Source organism: Bufo gargarizans, chromosome 3 (assembly GCF_014858855.1).
Source record: "Bufo gargarizans isolate SCDJY-AF-19 chromosome 3, ASM1485885v1, whole genome shotgun sequence".
Taxonomy (NCBI): domain Eukaryota; kingdom Metazoa; phylum Chordata; class Amphibia; order Anura; family Bufonidae; genus Bufo; species Bufo gargarizans.
This window is the reverse complement of record NC_058082.1, coordinates 277,661,130-277,678,029: the sequence shown is the minus strand read 5'-3', so window position 1 is coordinate 277,678,029 and position 16,900 is coordinate 277,661,130. Positions and strand designations below refer to the sequence as shown.

Below are 16,900 nucleotides of genomic sequence, written 5' to 3'. Positions count from 1 at the left end.
TCAGCACTGAAGTTGTAACACCAAGAATGACATGCTGTAAGGTTATGCAAATCAAGGAGGTAGCAGGTGTTACTAATATCTGCAGATGATCACACATGTGTGGAATGTGGGAAGGGCATAAAAGCCAGATTGAAAGCAAAGGTTTTTTTAGCCACCAATTATCAAAGCTCCACCTTCCTGTAAGTCATGCACCTAGTTTTTGTTTTGTTTACACAGACACAATGGCTTATCCATATGATGGCTGTGCTGAGCACTGGATCTTGTCCAGTGTAAGGAAAAAAGCACAGATACAGCTACATGTGCATAGATTAAGGGGATACAGAACTCACAGGAGCACCATGACCCTTTCAGTGTGATGACCAGCAAGGGCACTGGACCCCCACTAACAATACATTTACAACCTAAATTCCAGTGGAAATCGATATACTGCACAGGCAGCAATATGGTAAGATGAGGGTCACAGCTATGTAGAGGAAGCAGGGAAAGCGGGAGATGTTACTTGCAGTCCTATGTACCATATATAAAACAGAGATGCATCTAACTACAGATGGTAGATGTCACCTGCACTCTGAGTAAAGATAATGTAGTAGATGCTACATGCAGTCCTATGTAAGACCAAACAGTGATAGCTCTGAGTATGGATGGTAGATATCACCTGAAGACCTATGTAACACCACATATAATATAGCTGTAACTCCCTGAGTACAGAATGTAGTAGATGTTACCTGCAGTCCTGTGTAACACCACACATAACACAGTGATAACTCTCCGAGTAGAAATAATGTAGCACTGGACAGAGGAGTCATACTGTGGTATGCTGGGCCTGGACCCTGTATCCCTTGGGGAACTTTCACACTAGCGGTTTTCTTTTCCGGCATAGAGTCCCGTCCTAGGGGCTCTATACCGGAAAAGAACTGATCAGGATTATCCCCATGCATTCTGAATGGAGAGTAATCTGTTCAGGATGCATCAGGTTGTCTTCAGTTCAGTCTTTTTGACTGATCAGGACAGAGATAAAAGCGCAGCATGCTACGTTTTTATCTCCGGCCCAAAAAACTGAACACTTGCCTGAATGCTGGATCCGGCATTTTTTTTCCATAGGAATGTATTAGTACCGGAATGCCGGATCAGTCCTTCCGGTCTGCGAAAAAAATTGAAACGGATTAGTTTGTTCGTATGACAAACGGACAGACTGATACGTTCTTGCAAAGTATTTGTGAGATGGATCCGCATCCGGATCAGTCTACAAATGCTGTCCGGCTGCATGCAGATTGCCTGATCCGGCAGGCAGTTCCGGCGACAGATCACTCTGCTGCAAGTGTGAAAGTGCCCTAAATAATTAATAGTTAGTCATCCTCCTCCATTTCCTGGCTGATCTCCCGGCCCATGCCCTCTGCTGGTGAGAGACCCTGCTTAGGCTGTAGCTACGCCACTGAGGCTAACCACATTTTATACAGTTTTTATCCTTATCCTTCCGTAGACCACTGATTTTAACACTTTCTCTTGGTGCACCAGGAGATGGCTGATGAGTCCCCATGTCAGTAGGAGCTACTGAGGAGCACAGAGAAAAAATAAGTAGGTAAAACTCCCCTCTTTGTGCCCTAGACATAACCACAAGCAATTTACCAATAAATCTTATGAAGTTCTACAAAAATGGAGCTTACATTTAAAAGACTGTGAAATATTCATGATGAAGGCAGGGGACAAAGTTTCTAATTAATTACTTACCGGAGTCAATTCTATTTTTTCGGCACTTTTCATTTCTGGAATCAAATGATACTTTATCATCCAAACTTGAAGAACTTAATTCAGAGTCACTTTCACTGTCACTGGAAGCCACTGCAAAACAAGACAGCACTACATTGCTCCACCTGCAAATCTGACTGCAAATACAATAACCTAAGTCTCACGTAGCAGCCAATGTAGCAGCCAAAACACAGGCTCAACATACCCGTGATGCGATCAAACATGTGACTTGACTTTTTCATATTAAATGTTTAAAAATCCATTGCTATGTTACTGTTCATTGACAATGATCATGGTTACAAAGTACTCCCAAAACTGTGCAGCCATTATCATACTGTCGCAGCTGCTAAGAAATGACAATCAATGTAGTGGTGGAATACCTTCTTTTAAAAATAACAGGAATAATGAGACATACAAATTTAAATATCTCTGTAAATAAAAATCCTAATTAAAAACGTAATCTATGACATGCAATACATGATCCCTTTAAAGTTTTCATGGACATTTTAAAGTAGTAATATAAATTATTTTTGTGCCCATGACAAAAATTGGACAAATGCATCTGATGGCATGCAAGTTTCTCTGGGGATTTTCCTACGGGTACTATGAGGTGGACAGATATTTTTTCATTGACAAGCAGCAAGCAATGATTTAGTGAGTAATTTGCATTTGCAAATATTTTTTCACTTTTTGTTTGTTATGTTCGTTTCGCTTTTTGTACGATTGTTGCTCATTTGCCGCTAGAGCATTTACACTGTCAACGACTGACAGACAAGGGGCTATGACAGTGATTAACAATAATATTTCAGTCAGGTAGATTTGCCCAATTGAAGGGAAAAAAAAATCACTCATTGTTCAATTGCTGCATGCAATTACATGCTGTGATAAAATTTTCATATCATTAAAATTTGAGAAATTAACGATAATCAGCCCATCGGATAAATTGTGAAGGCACTTAAATGTAGTTAGCATATGAACTTCAGTCTGCGTTGGCAGACCTTGCACATCTTTTACTTCATCCCTCTACTTTGAGACTTTTTTAAAAAAGTGATAAATCTGGAGTGAAACTCATTGACAAAGCTAACTATGCCCACTTTCCCACCCACTTTTCAAAACTAGAGATATTTTAAAACTGCAAAAAGTCACAAACTTTTTGTGCACGTAACCAGTAACCCCAAAAAGTCACACAAGTCCTATTTTGCAACTTTTTTTTGCCAGAATTCAGGAGTACAGAGAGTCCTCTATATAATTATATACAGTGGCAAGCAAAAGTTTGGGCACCCCTGGTCAAAATTACCATTACTGTTAAGCAAGTTGAAGATGAAATGATCTCCAAAAGGCATAAAGTTAAATATGAAACACACTGAGCTGATTGCTCAGCTGCTCTATTACTCTGTGCTAGTGTTTCTAATGGAGTGCCGCTCTATTTAAATCACTTCCTGGCCATACACCAGTGATAGTCTTTGACTCACTAGCTGTGTTCCTAGTTCTTGCTCCTGTGCTTATTTGGATTGCTTGTGCTTCTGACCATTCTCTGTCTCTTGTTTGGTACTGCGTAGTCCATCTGGTTCTGATCTTGGCCTGTCTTATAACCACTGATACAGGTGATGCAAATTTCAAAGCTTTATTAATACCCAGACTCCTCTAACCTTGTCCCAAACAACAGCAGCCATGGGTTCTTCTAAGCAGCTGCTTGAAACTCAGAAAATTTAAATAGTTGGAGAAGGCTAGTTAGTTAACAAGAACAATGGAGTTCAAGAGAAGGTCTGGAAGACAAAGAAAAAAAAGAAGAAAAAGGGACCGCTGCTTGTAGGATTGCTAGAAAGGCAAATCAGAACCCCCCCAGAGCCCCCTCTTGACAGCAAAAGAATCAGGAAGATTTAACAGACTCTGGAGTTGTGGTACCCTGTCCTACTGTTCAGCGCCGCCTGCACAAATACCGTATTTTTCGCCCTATAAGACGCATCTAGGTTTTGGGGGAGGGAAATAAGAAAAAAAATATTTGTAACTGTTAGAGGGGGGATCTGTGGGTGGCACTGTTATATATGTTCCATCCACAGACCCGCCCCAGCCCATAACTGTGCCATCCACAGATGTCCCCCATAAAAATGTCATCCACAGTCCCCCCCCCCCGCCGCTCCAGTGTACAATTAATAGTTATTAAATATGCCCCCTAACTCCTAATAGTACCTTACATCCTAACCGCTTCAGTACAATGGAGGCAGGCAAGCCGGGCGGCCAGCGCGTCACTCACTGACGTCACTTGCCTGCGCCGCCTGCTTCATTCATAAAGTAGGCGGCGCAGGCACGTGACATCAGGGAGTTACGCTGCCGCCCGGCCTGCCTGCATTCTACTGAAGCAGTTAGGATGTAAGGTAATAATAGGAGTGAGGGGGCATGTGTAATAACTATTAATTGAATAAGACATTTTATATTAGTATACCGGAGCGGCGGGGCTATAGTACAGTGACTGCACCGCCCTGCCACTATTGCCGTCCCCCAGCTCCTCCTCCCAGTCCCTCCCCGAGTCCCCGCTCGCTCGTACATCGCAGCTTGCGATGTAAAACTGGCAGCATTTGCCCCATAAGACGCAGGGGCATTTTTCCCCCATTTTGGGGGGTGAAAAGGTGCGTCTTATGGGGCGAAAAATACGGTATGTGCTTCATGGAAGAGTCATCAGAAGAAAACCTCTCCTGTGTCCTCACCACAAAATTCAGCATCAGAAGTTCACAAAAAACATCTAAACAAGCTTGATGCATTTTGGAAACCAGTCCAGTGGACCAATGAGGTTAAAACACTTTGGCCACAATGAGAAAAGGTGTTTGGGGACAAAAGGGCACAGAATTTCATGAAAAGAACACCTCTCCATCCTTTAAGCATGGGGTGGATCAATCATGCTTTGGGGTTGTGTTGCAGCCTATGGCACGGGGAACATTTCACAGGTAGAGGGAAGAATGAAATCAACGAAATTCCAGCAAATTCTGGAAGTAAACATAACACAAACTCTAAAAATAGCTGAACTTGAAAAGAGGATGGCTTCTACAAATAGATAATGATCTTAAACACACCTCAAAAGTGGCCATGAACCAGAGTTGCAAAAAGGGATGATTACTGGTTTTTGGGCGAAGAGCTATAGTACTTTTGAAAGTCGTGCAGTTTGTCAACTGTTCAACTGCTGTTGTGGTGAATGTATATTGTGAGTGGACAAATGGCACCATTGTGAATAAGCAACATGAAAACTGTGGAGCACCACATGCCATTGATGTGAGAGGTGTACGCCACCTACGACGTTGTGGGAGGGCAGACTGGCAAACTACAATGTAGCAGATTACCGTCAAAATGAACCAGGGGGGCAAATTTTCCTAATGTTCTTTACACAACATGTTAGATTTGTTCACCATTATGTCGAATGTACATGGTTAAACAGTTAATTCGCTCTTTGTGAACATGCTGATGAACTGTAGGTTTCACCATTTCAGGTGAGCCATTTCAGATGAGCCAATTCACCTCATGTTTCGGGATTTTGACCTTTTTTGGTACTATAAAATGCTCAATCTACTGATAGGTACAAGAGTGTTCCGTCAATGAATACAATTGTATATATTGTTTGCACTCAGTGGACAATTTAGCAGCTGACTGTTCCATACTTCTAGATGGGGTTGCAGAAATCCATGTGCTTGCTGCAGAAACAATCCAATTTAGTTGAATGGAACTAATTTAGAATCACAGAAATTTCTGTCACAAAGGGTTTATACAGATTGGTTGTAAAAAGCAGCAGAATAATCTGCAACAAATCTGATGAAAAATTCTTAGGAGACATATTTAGAGATTGTCGCAACATTTGCTGCACGTTTCACCCTATGCATGGCAAAATATAATATCCACATTGGGAATCTGCAGTATGAATTAACATGCTGCAGATTTAGGGCACCTCCAATCTTAAAGAAAAAAAGCACATAAATGTGTATTATTTATTGCTTTTATTGTTTTTGGTACGGTTTTTATGTGGTTTTGCCGCAGATCTCACCCTTTATCAAAAACTATGAAATCTGCCAAAAAGAAATGCAACAACAATTGACATGCTGCAGATTTAAAAAATCCACACTGTATGTCAATTTCCACACCTAACCTAAGTGGACGTGACATTTGTTTAATCTCATACACTTTTCTGGTACTGTATTAGGCCGAATAGACACGGCCGTGTTCCGTGGCCGAGAGTGGTCCGTGGTATGCCGGGCTGGATTCCTGTTCAGAGCAGGAGCGCACGGCGTCATTGGTTGCTATGACGCCGCGCGCTTCCTGCTGCGGCCGTAGTACAGTAATACACTGGTATAGATCATACCAGTGTATTACTCTACTGCGGCGGCATCAGGAAGCGCACGGCGTCATAGCAACCAATGACGCCGTGCGCTCCTGCTCTGAACAGGAATCCAGCCCGGCATACCACGGACCGCTCTCGGCCGCGGAACACGGCCGTGTGCATTCGGCCTTATGCTGTGGATTTTCTATATGAAATCCACGCATAATCTGCACCGTGTACAGGAACCCTTAAAATTTGCACCACCAATCATCTCCCACATCAGTTAAAATCTGCAGCATATAATCACAGTGTGGACGTACCATTAGTGTTCATTGGACACCATCTGCATATTCGGAGTCTCATTTCCCTCCAATACTGCTTCATATTCAACAAAAAATGTTTTTGTCCTTATTAAATACTCTTCATAAATTTTGTTATAAAAGTCTGTTTCCTTATTGAATATGTTTACTAGGTAATTTACTTTAAATAAGATTAACAGCATTAGACTATGTTATTCTTACTTTTAGAATGTCACTGCACAGTATATAGCCACCGTAATGCTGCTAAATAGATACTATTACGAGATTCTGATCGCCCACATCGATGTCAATCATCCTGGGCATATGCCAGATTGTACAGTAAATGCAGGGAACTGAATGATCTAAGAGTGGCTCCCAATGCAGTCACTGATTAGCAGAATGACCTTTTCGTACAGTTAAATTTTATGAGCAAGGTTAGTGAATTTACATACGCAGTGCAACTGCTGAAAATAATTTGCCACCCTTTGCTTATAACTGTGGGGACCTGCATTCAGATTTCTAAGTGATAAAACTTACCCAATTGACCTGTGGCTGGCAGAGAGCAATTCTAAATGAATAAGATGTGTAATTTTCAACCTCACTTCATTACTTAATGCAGTGTGTAGACTGCATTAACCTTTAGCACGGCTCAGACGATGAGTTGATATCATGCTCTTTGATTCCTAGACACCCGCTCATTTCACCTACAATTGGCTACATCAGGACCTGTTCATCATTCACTCATTATTTTATTTATTGTTGAGTTAGCATTAACCCTTCAACACCATTCTTATTCAAATGGACATGCTAAATATATGCACCATCTATCACAGTGTCTTCAATGATTTTCTGCTATATTTTCTGCACAAATTAGAGTTAAAGGGGTATTCTCGATAGAGAATGCATAAGGATCAATGGGGTTCCAACCACTGAGACCCCCACAGATCACGAGAAGTGGGGGCCTCATACCCTGTGGAGCTCCCCTGAAATGAATGGAGAGGCTGGTCATAAAATGTGCACCATTGCTACATTAATTTCTTTGGAAGCTCCAGAAATAGCCAAGTGCTCTAGGGTGCTATCTCCATATAAATTAATCAAGCGGTGGCACACATTTTGGACCAGTCACTCAATTCATTTCAGGGGACTGGGGTACAGGAGCCTGTTCTTCTTCTCAGCGTTAAGACCCCACTAATCTAATGGTTATCCCTTATCCTGTGGATAGTGGTTAACTTTCTTTAACCAGAATACCCATTTAAACAAGACCTAAAGTATCAGAATACAATTAAAAAGTCCCTTTTGTGCAAAATAAAAGGAGAAAAACATTTATGAATATCTCATCCCAAGCATTTTGGCCCACAGCCTTTATCCAGCCTTTATACAGTTACATAGGTTAAAAAAACAGAGGTCTTTCAATTATAAATTAATTGCTAAATTATAACCCTCAGTGACATAGTATCTGCCATAGCCACCTCCTGGGATAGAGCATTCCATAGTTGGACTAACTGTAAAGAACCCTTTCTTGTATGAATGCTTAGGCATGGTGGCTCAGTGGTTGGCATTGGTGCCTTGCAGTGCTGCCGATTTCCTCCCACACTCCAAAGAAAGTTGGATGAAAATGTCTGTAAAGCACTGCGGAATATAGTAGTGCTATATAAGTGCATAAAATAAATTAATGAAATTGCTTTTCTAACATAAGTAATTAGTGTCCCCTGCTCCAATGTAAAGTCCTCAGAGAGAATAGATAATGTGTCTGTTCTTTGTACTGACACCTCTAAGGCGTCTTTTTTCTAGGCTGGACAAGCCCAGTTTTTAAAGCCACTCATTATAACTAAGAACTTTAACAAGTTCAGCAAGAACTTTTTCAGCTCAAAGCCATATAAAGGCTTTGGGCCTAAATGGACAAACTGGTGAATCCCAGCCATCTGGTCCATTATCTTTGTTAGGCTACTTTCACACCAGTGTTTTCCCTATCCGCTATTGAGATCAGTCATAGGATCTCAATAGCGGGGGAAAACACTTCTGTTTTGTCCCTATTTAATGTCAATGGGGACAAAACTGAACTGAACGAACCAGAATGCACCAGAATGCATTCCGTTCTGTTTGGTTGCGTCCCCATCGCGGACAGAATAACGCTGCAAGCAGATACACAATGTAAGTAAATGTTGGCGGATCAGTTTTCTCTGACGCAACAGAAAACTGATCTGTCCCCTATTGACTTACAATGGTTTTAGAGACGGATCTGTCTTGGCTATTTTAAAGATAATACAACCGAATCCGTTCATAGCGGATGCAGACTGTTCTAACAGAAGCTTTTTTACTGAACCATGACGGTTCCAGCAAAAACGCTGGTATGAAAGTAGCCTTAGTTCGACATGCATATTTTGAAACTAAAAACTTGTATTGCCCTTTGCACTTATATATGCTTTATATTTTAGTAGTATGAGGTTATCATGTCATGTATATAACAATGTTTGGGTATCATTTTCATCATTGGACTCTGTTTTAATCTTTGTTGTAATTTCATCTGTACATTAATTAACATGAATTTTTATGTTTGTTAATTTGTATGTTGTCAATTCTAGATTACTCAGTGTGTTAGGTGTAAACTCTGCAATATAGGTAACAATATAGGTAACATTAGTAATGAATGAATTATCATCATTTTTAATTATTACATCAACTCCAAAAATCTTCTCACCTTGTTTTCAATAGAACAGGTACATCTTATTAATTATATGAAGCACAGATAATTATAGAAACACGTTGCAGTTACACCAGTCCAGGACTTTCATGGTCCCACAAGAGAAGAAATGTACTGCCGATGCGTGATGACTGCTTTGTACATCTTGTTACTACAAGGAATATGTCTGCTCACTAGTGTTGATCGAGCACCAAAGTGATCAGGTGCTCGAGTAGAACACCTCGGGATGCTCAGGTGTTCGGTAGAAGTCAATGGAAGTCAATGGGAGAACCCGAGCATTAAACCAGACACCCCCTGCTCTGAAGAGAGGAGGGTGTCTGGTTCATAGGAAAAGGTCATACATTGATGAAAACACCACTGAAATGGTTCGGGAACAGCATGGGGAGGATGTCTGGATGCATCTTGGACTCCCAGGTCACTGCTGGGAACGATGTTGTCCGAGTAGTACACCACTTTTACAGACTGACAATAATACACACAAAACTGAAGATTAGATCGATTTTAGAGGAAAAATTGCTAGGAAACATTCTTTCCTGTATATAAAGTGCAAGTGCTGCCAAAAATTACAAGGAAGAGGCACTCCGATACAACCTGCATATCAGATAAAGGAGGGCCTCATTCACATTGTAGTACAATTGTTCAGTTAGTGGAACTCCTACACTCATAAAGCCTATGCACTAAGTGAAAGGGCTGCCAAAAATTACAAGGAACTGGCACTTCAATACACCCTTTATTACACATAAAGGAAGGCATCATAAACACCCTTGAAAAATTATGATTGATAGCCTGCTGGTGACCCTCAAAACATTAGAAGCAAGGGCATGCTGGTGACCCTCTAAAACATTAGGGGCGAAGGCCTGCTGCTGATCTGACAATCTAAAACATTAGGGGTGAGGGTCTGCTGCTGAATTGACCATCTAAAATGTTATGGGTGAGGGCCTGCTGGTGACCCTCTAAGGCCCCTTTTACATGGATGAGAATTCAGCACGGTTTTAATGCGTGACATGAACGCATTGCACCTGCAGTGAATCAGGACCCATTCACTTCAATGGGGCTGTGCAGATGAGCGGTGATTTTCACACATCATTTGTGCTTTGCGTGAAAATCGCAGCATGTTTTATATTCTGTGGTTTTCACGCAGCGCAGGCACAATAGAAATGAATGGGGATGCATGAAAATCGCAAGCATCCGCAAGCATGTGAAGATGCAATGCGATTTTCACGCATGGTTGCTAGGAGATGATGTTAGTAAATTGATTAAAAGTCAATTTACTATATTATTTTCCCTTATAACATGGTTCTAAGGGAAAATAATAGTATTCTTAATACAGAATGCTTACTAAAATGAGGCATGAGGGGTTCTCAAGAGCTTGGGAATCAGTGCACAAGATCTCCTCATGTCCCTCTTCAAACGGGCTTGGTGAGAGGTCCAAATCAAGGAATGGCGATGAAAAGTGCTCCTCGGAATATCTGAGCGTGGGATCACTTGTTTGGCAAGACTCTCCATGGTGGGAGGAAGGAAGATCAGGGTAAGGATTCTGTTGACCAGAGACTGTGCAGGGACACACCTCCAACAGAGGGAGCATGGGAGCGTCTGACGTGTGATGCTAGGCTCCGCCCCTCCGCTCCCCCGGCACACCGGCTGTCCGGTCCGCTCGCTCCTGCCAAGCTGATGCATGCAATGGGGACGCCGACACTGATACTAGAGAACTGATGCCTGTTACCTGGGTCTGCCGCTGCTAAGGAGGCTTCGATGGGGATGTCATTGTCCGCAGGCGGTGAGGAAAGATATCCGACGCTGATACTGGAGCACTGATACCTGGGTCTGCCGCTGTTAGGAGGTGTCGCTGCCCGCAGGTGCTGAGGAATGAGCCGCAGGTGCTGTGGAACGGCGGACTCGAACCAGAGGAGGTTGTGAGTTACTCGTGTGAGCTAGAGGCTGTAACACTTGTCTAAGGCTTTTTGGGGCTGTTTGTCCTCCCCCCTCTTGAGCAGTCTGAAGTGGGACTTGGATGATTATTACGCGAGCTGTTGGTTCCGAGTCTTGTGCAGAGTGTAGAGGGGAGTTCACAGTTTTTTTTTCCTCTTCCTTCCCCTATGCCTGTTCCGATGCGCCTCACCCCATAGAAGAGAGAGCCAAAGATATCTTCAGGGGTCGGAAGTTGGAGCGTGATGAGTGGAAAAACGGAGGTGGTTTTGTAAAACTGCACAGTACTGGTATGAGGGGGTGAGTGTCTTTTTGGAGGAAAGAAAGTTAAAAGTGAGAGAAGTGGGAGTAAGGGAAAAAAAGAAGAAGAAAGAAAGGGGTGAAGATACCTTGTTGGCCGTGGACTCCAGGGTATAGCTGCCGGTTTATTTGTATTTTTGGAGGAAAGAAAGTAAAAACTGAGAGAAGTGGGTAAAATAAAAAGGGGTGAAGATACCTTGCCGGCCGTGGATTACAGTGCACAGCAGTTGGCTTATTTGTATTCAAGCCCCTATTGCTACCTCCATTTTGACTTCGACTCTAATCCTCTGATGAAGTTCTTCTAAAAGGACTAACCCCCTTTTAACACCTCCAAAACTCTTCCTATTACAGGTTTAAAAGTTAGACTAACTCCACTAAACTTCTCTGGACTAACCACGCTTTCCCATACGCCTGGATTATAGGCCTTTGGTCCTTGGCTCTTTCGAGAGGCTCAGGCTCAAGGTCTAACTAACATCGTGGATTTTTTTATTTATTTTTCCTTCTCTTTTTTTTCCCTCTTTTTGATTAATTAGTGTCTAAATATGGACTAATTTACTGTTTTTTGCTTGTGTCTTGATCTTTATGACTAATTTGAAAAGGGGTTTATATTTTGTTTTATCACTGTGTTAACGGGGTTTATATTCTGTCTTATTACTACGTTAGCGGAGGTTAGTAAGTATCTGTAGTTCTTTTTTTTTTTTCTCCCTTTTCTCTTCTCTCTCCCTGACTCCTATTAACAATCTTGTAACTAATTGTCTGATAAAATAGGTAGGGGGAAGGGAGAGAGGAGGAAGAGAAGGGAATAGAGGAGACTTTTTCCCAAGGGCTTATATAGTAAGGGGGGAAGGAAGGTTAAGAAACTGAAAATGCCATCAAAAAGAAGGGAGGAAAGGCGTGGCCCTACAGGGAGTACCGCCAGGCGATCAGTAACAGGGCTAGAAAGTGGATCCAAACAACAGGGTTTAAATAAATATTCTCTCCCAAATTCACCTGGGCCTAGATCCCCACAAAAAGAAAAAACTGCAGATGCTAGACTTCAGGGCCCAACACATGAGATAACACCTGAGGGGGGAGAGGGGAACCCCAGTGACATATACAGAAACAGATGTAAAGATGGTGCAGGATATACTTTGCACTGTTTCGCGGATGGAAAATCTAATGGGCAATCTGGTAACGCAGCTCGGGGCAGTGCAAACTGATGTTATGGTTATACGAGGTGAGATGGAGAAAGTAAGGCAGCGTTTGTATGAGATGGAGAAAAGGATCCCCACCCTAGAGCAATCTGTGCAGAAGTTAGAGAAGGAGGTGGTATCTTTAAAACAGATAAATGGTAAGATGGAACAAAAACTGGTTGATCAGGAGGATAGATCAAGAAGATCTAACATAAGATGTGTGGGGGTCCCAGAACGAGCGGAGGGAGATAACTGTACTGAATTTATGGAGAAATGGATAAGGGAAAATAGTAAAGAGGGTACTCTCTCCCCTTTATTCTCTATTGAAAGAGCACATAGGGTCCCCACAAAAAATAGGGTCCCAGGGGACTATCCTAGGCCTATATTGGTGAAATGTTTATTGACTAAGGACCGGGATGGAATACTATTTGATGCCAGAACTTCAGAAAAATACCATATACAGGGTGTAAAGATTAAACTTTTTCCAGATTATTCATCCAGTACTAATGCACAAAGAAGAGAATTTATAACCGTAAAAAAAAAGATTAAGGGAGGTAGGTCTAAAGTATAGCTTGCTCTTTCCGGCAAAATTAAGGGTGGAATATAAAGGCAGGAGCGTTTTTTTCCAGACTCCGGAAGAAGTTAGTGAATGGGCGGACGGGGAGGGCCTTTGAGGCCGGGGGTGGTGGAGGTGAAAGGAGTCTCTATGCTAAGCTATGGAGTCGCCCAGACTGCTGGTTAGCAGAAGGGGTGATTATTTGGATAGGGGGAGTATATATGGGATGTGGGAGGGGGGGACGTGTGTGTTTTTTTTTTTTTTTTTTCTCCTTTTCCTCCCCCTCTGCTAGAAGATGGTTAGGATCCTTTCATTGAATGTGAGAGGGCTTCGCGAGAGGGTTAAAAGATACGCTATCCTTGAGTGGATGAAGAGGTTTCTGCCAGCCATCATCTGTCTCCAGGAGACACATTTGGATAAGGAATCAGTAAGGTGGTTGGAGAGGAAATGGATGGTGGAGGGATATCACTCTGTGTATACTACCTATTCTAGAGGGGTCTCAATTTTGATACACAAGAAGATTAAATTCGAAGTTGTGGCATGTGAGGCCGATGACTATGGCAGATACCTCTTCTTACATTGTTACGTAGAAGGGATTAAAACTGTAATTGCCAATATATATATCCCGCCACCTTACAAGCCAGATGTATTGTATCAATTGTATAGATTTATGTTGAACAAACAGGAATGTATATTGATTGCGGTGGGCGATTATAATGCAGTTATGGATCCACTCAGGGATAGAACGTCTGGCAGAGGGGGAGGAGCACAAAATGTAGATTTATGTAAGCTAGCCCAGGAATTTAATTGGGTAGATGTTTGGCGCGTTCAAAATCCGGATGAAACTATGTACTCCTGTTATTCAAAAACACATCAAACCTGGTCAAGAATAGATATGCTTTTTGGAAGTAAAAATGTAATCTCCCAAAACAGGACCAGGATAAAGTATATACCTATGGCTTTGTCAGACCATAATGCAATGGTAATTGAGCTAGACTTGAATAAAAATAATATTGTGCCGTTGTTCAAGTTTAACCCTCATTGGTTATCACTGATCACAGATAAAGAGAGTATAATTGAGGAGCTAAAAAATTTTTTTAAGGTGAATACCGGTTCTGCCAATAGATTCATGGTTTGGGATACGGCCAAGGCATTTTTGAGAGGAGTGTTGTTAAAAAAAAAGGTAAATTATTGGAAAAAAAAGTGTTAGAGAGAAAGGGAATCTATTGGAAAAAAAATTACAAGAAGCAGGAATGGTATGTATAAGGTACCCCACTGATTTTAATAAGAGAGTTTGGGAGGAAGAACAAGAAAAATCAAAAATATACCAGCTAGAAAAAACTAGGAAAGAATTGGAACTCCCTTTTGAAATATATAAAACCTTCTCCCAGGTTTTAGTACCCGAGTTAAAAACAACATTGGATGAAGCCCGAAAATTGGGTGATCTACCCAACTCCATGAAGGAAGCAATTATTACATTAATCCCAAAAAAGGGAAAAGAACAATTAGATCCCGGGTCATATAGGCCAATATCTCTTCTGAATACGGATGTAAAAATTTTGGCAAAGGTCTTGGCGGATAGGCTGTCAAAGGTCATTAAAGTAATAATAAATAAAGATCAGACAGGCTTCATTCCAAGTAGAACAATATACTCAAATGTAAGAAGGTTGTTCCTTAACATCGAAGCTAATAATTTAGACGCAGGGAAGAAAGCGATACTTTCATTGGATGCCCAAAAGGCATTTGACTGCATTGAATGGGAGTACCTATGGACAGTATTAAAAAGGGTTGGTATAGGGAAGGGATTTATAAGGTGGATTCAGTTAATATATCTTAACCCAAGGGCCAGAGTGGTGGTGGACGGGAGCTTGTCCCTGCCGTTTGCCCTATATCGTGGCACTAGGCAGGGATGCCCTCTCTCCCCACTGTTATTTGCTATTGCAATTGAGCCTCTGGCAAGCATAATAAGAAATGATAGGGAGATCAAAGGGTTTCAATATGTGGGTGGAGAGGAAAAATTTTTAATGTATGCGGACGATATTTTACTTTTTTTGCATAATACTGGGGATCAGTTCAATAGAGTGATAGAAATAATAGATAAGTTTGGTTTGTTTTCCGGTTTAAATATTAATTGGGGGAAATCACACATGCTACTATTAGGAGATTGACAATCACAGGGAGATTCACGGGTTCATGTCCTTGAAAAAAATGAGAATTTTAAATATCTTGGTATACAAATCTCTGGAAATATAGAAGAATATGAAAAACTAAATGTCCTCCTCTTAATAAAAGAATTAAGAACTAAAATACACATATGGAAAAGACTACCAATGTCAATACAAGGTCGGGTAAATCTAATAAAAATGGTCTTTCTCCCAAAAATACTTTATGTCTTGCAAAATGCTCCAGTGAGAATATGGCAGAATATTTTTAAGCTACTTGATAGCCTAATGGGGGAATTTATTTGGAAGGGAGCTATCCCTCGGATAAAGAAAGAAGTCCTTCAGCTTCCAGTGCGGGACGGAGGATTAGCGGTTCCTAATTTGTTTTTCTACTATCTAATAACACAATATGGGAATATAAAGGGTAGTTTAGAAAGTTTGGTGGGTAGTCAAGAAATAAATAGATGGGGATGGAAAGAGGAGTGGAATCACTTAGAGGTGTTGGAATCAGTTTTTTTGGGAAAAAAAAATACTGGTAACAGAATACTAAACTTAATAGAATACGTATGGGGGGAAATTAAAAAAATATTAGAGATTAAAGGGTTTTTGCATTATACACCGATTTGGAAAAATCTTAATTTAAAGGAACTAGAAACGATCAGGGTTAATATAGACTGGGAAAAAAAAGGAATGAAATATATAGATCAGATATTCGAGGAAGACAATCTGAAGGACTTTAATACAATGGTAACGGTATTTGGGATTCCCCATAGAGATATGTGTAAATATTTTCAGCTTAGGAATGCGCTGCGGACAGTGGAGCAAGATGATAGGTATAGAAGGGAAAAATCGGATATGCTGGATAAATTTATTAGAGGAGGGGAAGGAGGAGGAATAACCGCAAGGAGATATGGGATTTTGATGGAGGGAAAGAAAAAAAGGATTATAATGCCGGCCGTAAGAAAATGGGAGAAAGAACTAGAATCCTTTACGGAAGAGAAATGGAGAGATGCCATTAGAAATTATGCGAGGGTCTCTGACAGGGGTTCACACAAGATCTCACAATTCTTCATACTGCATAGATTACATCGATCTCCATGGATGTTGAAAAGAATGGGTGTGAGGGAGTCAGATAAGTGTTTAAAATGTTGGGAGGAGAAAGCCGATTTAATACATTGCTTTTGGAGATGCCCCAAACTTTTTAGATATTGGACAGAAATAGTAGAAATCATATTTTTGCGTTTGAAAGTTCAGCTGCCCAATGACCCAGTCATCTGTATTTTAGGGGCAACTGAACATTTGAAGTTAGATAAAAAAATACGATTGGTTTTGAATAAAGTATTATTCCAAGCCAGACTTCTTATACTTAGGAAATGGATAATGGCAGATCCACCGACAGTGGGACAGTGGAAAAAAGCAATAGATAACTTAATTATAGAAGAACGTGCGATGGAGAGTTATACTAAAAAAAATCACAAAATCTTGATGAAGTATGGAAAAATTGGCTATTCTAGGGCTGGATGTGTTTTTTTTTTGTTTTTTTTTTATTTCTCACGTCCCCCCCCTTCCTATGGGTAGTGGGAGGGTATAAATAAAGATAAATTACAATTATGAATTGTTAATATCTATGTTCTTTTATTATTAGATTAATGTGTTTTCTGGATGTTTTTTCTATGAAATAAAAACTAATTTAATTTAAAAAAAAAAGGATTCTGTTGACCAGACTCTTGGCTACTGA

At 41.0% G+C, this 16,900-nt stretch overlaps 1 protein-coding gene across 1 annotated transcript in view; it reads right to left on the bottom strand.

Moving 5' to 3' along the window:
* Positions 1-16,900, bottom strand: part of RPH3AL (rabphilin 3A like (without C2 domains)) — a 342,327-nt gene that overhangs the window by 14,214 nt on the left and 311,213 nt on the right. The window contains exon 7 of the mRNA XM_044285948.1: positions 1,729-1,839. Within this exon, the coding sequence (XP_044141883.1) occupies positions 1,729-1,839 (111 nt within the window). The remainder of the gene's footprint in view (positions 1-1,728; positions 1,840-16,900) is intronic.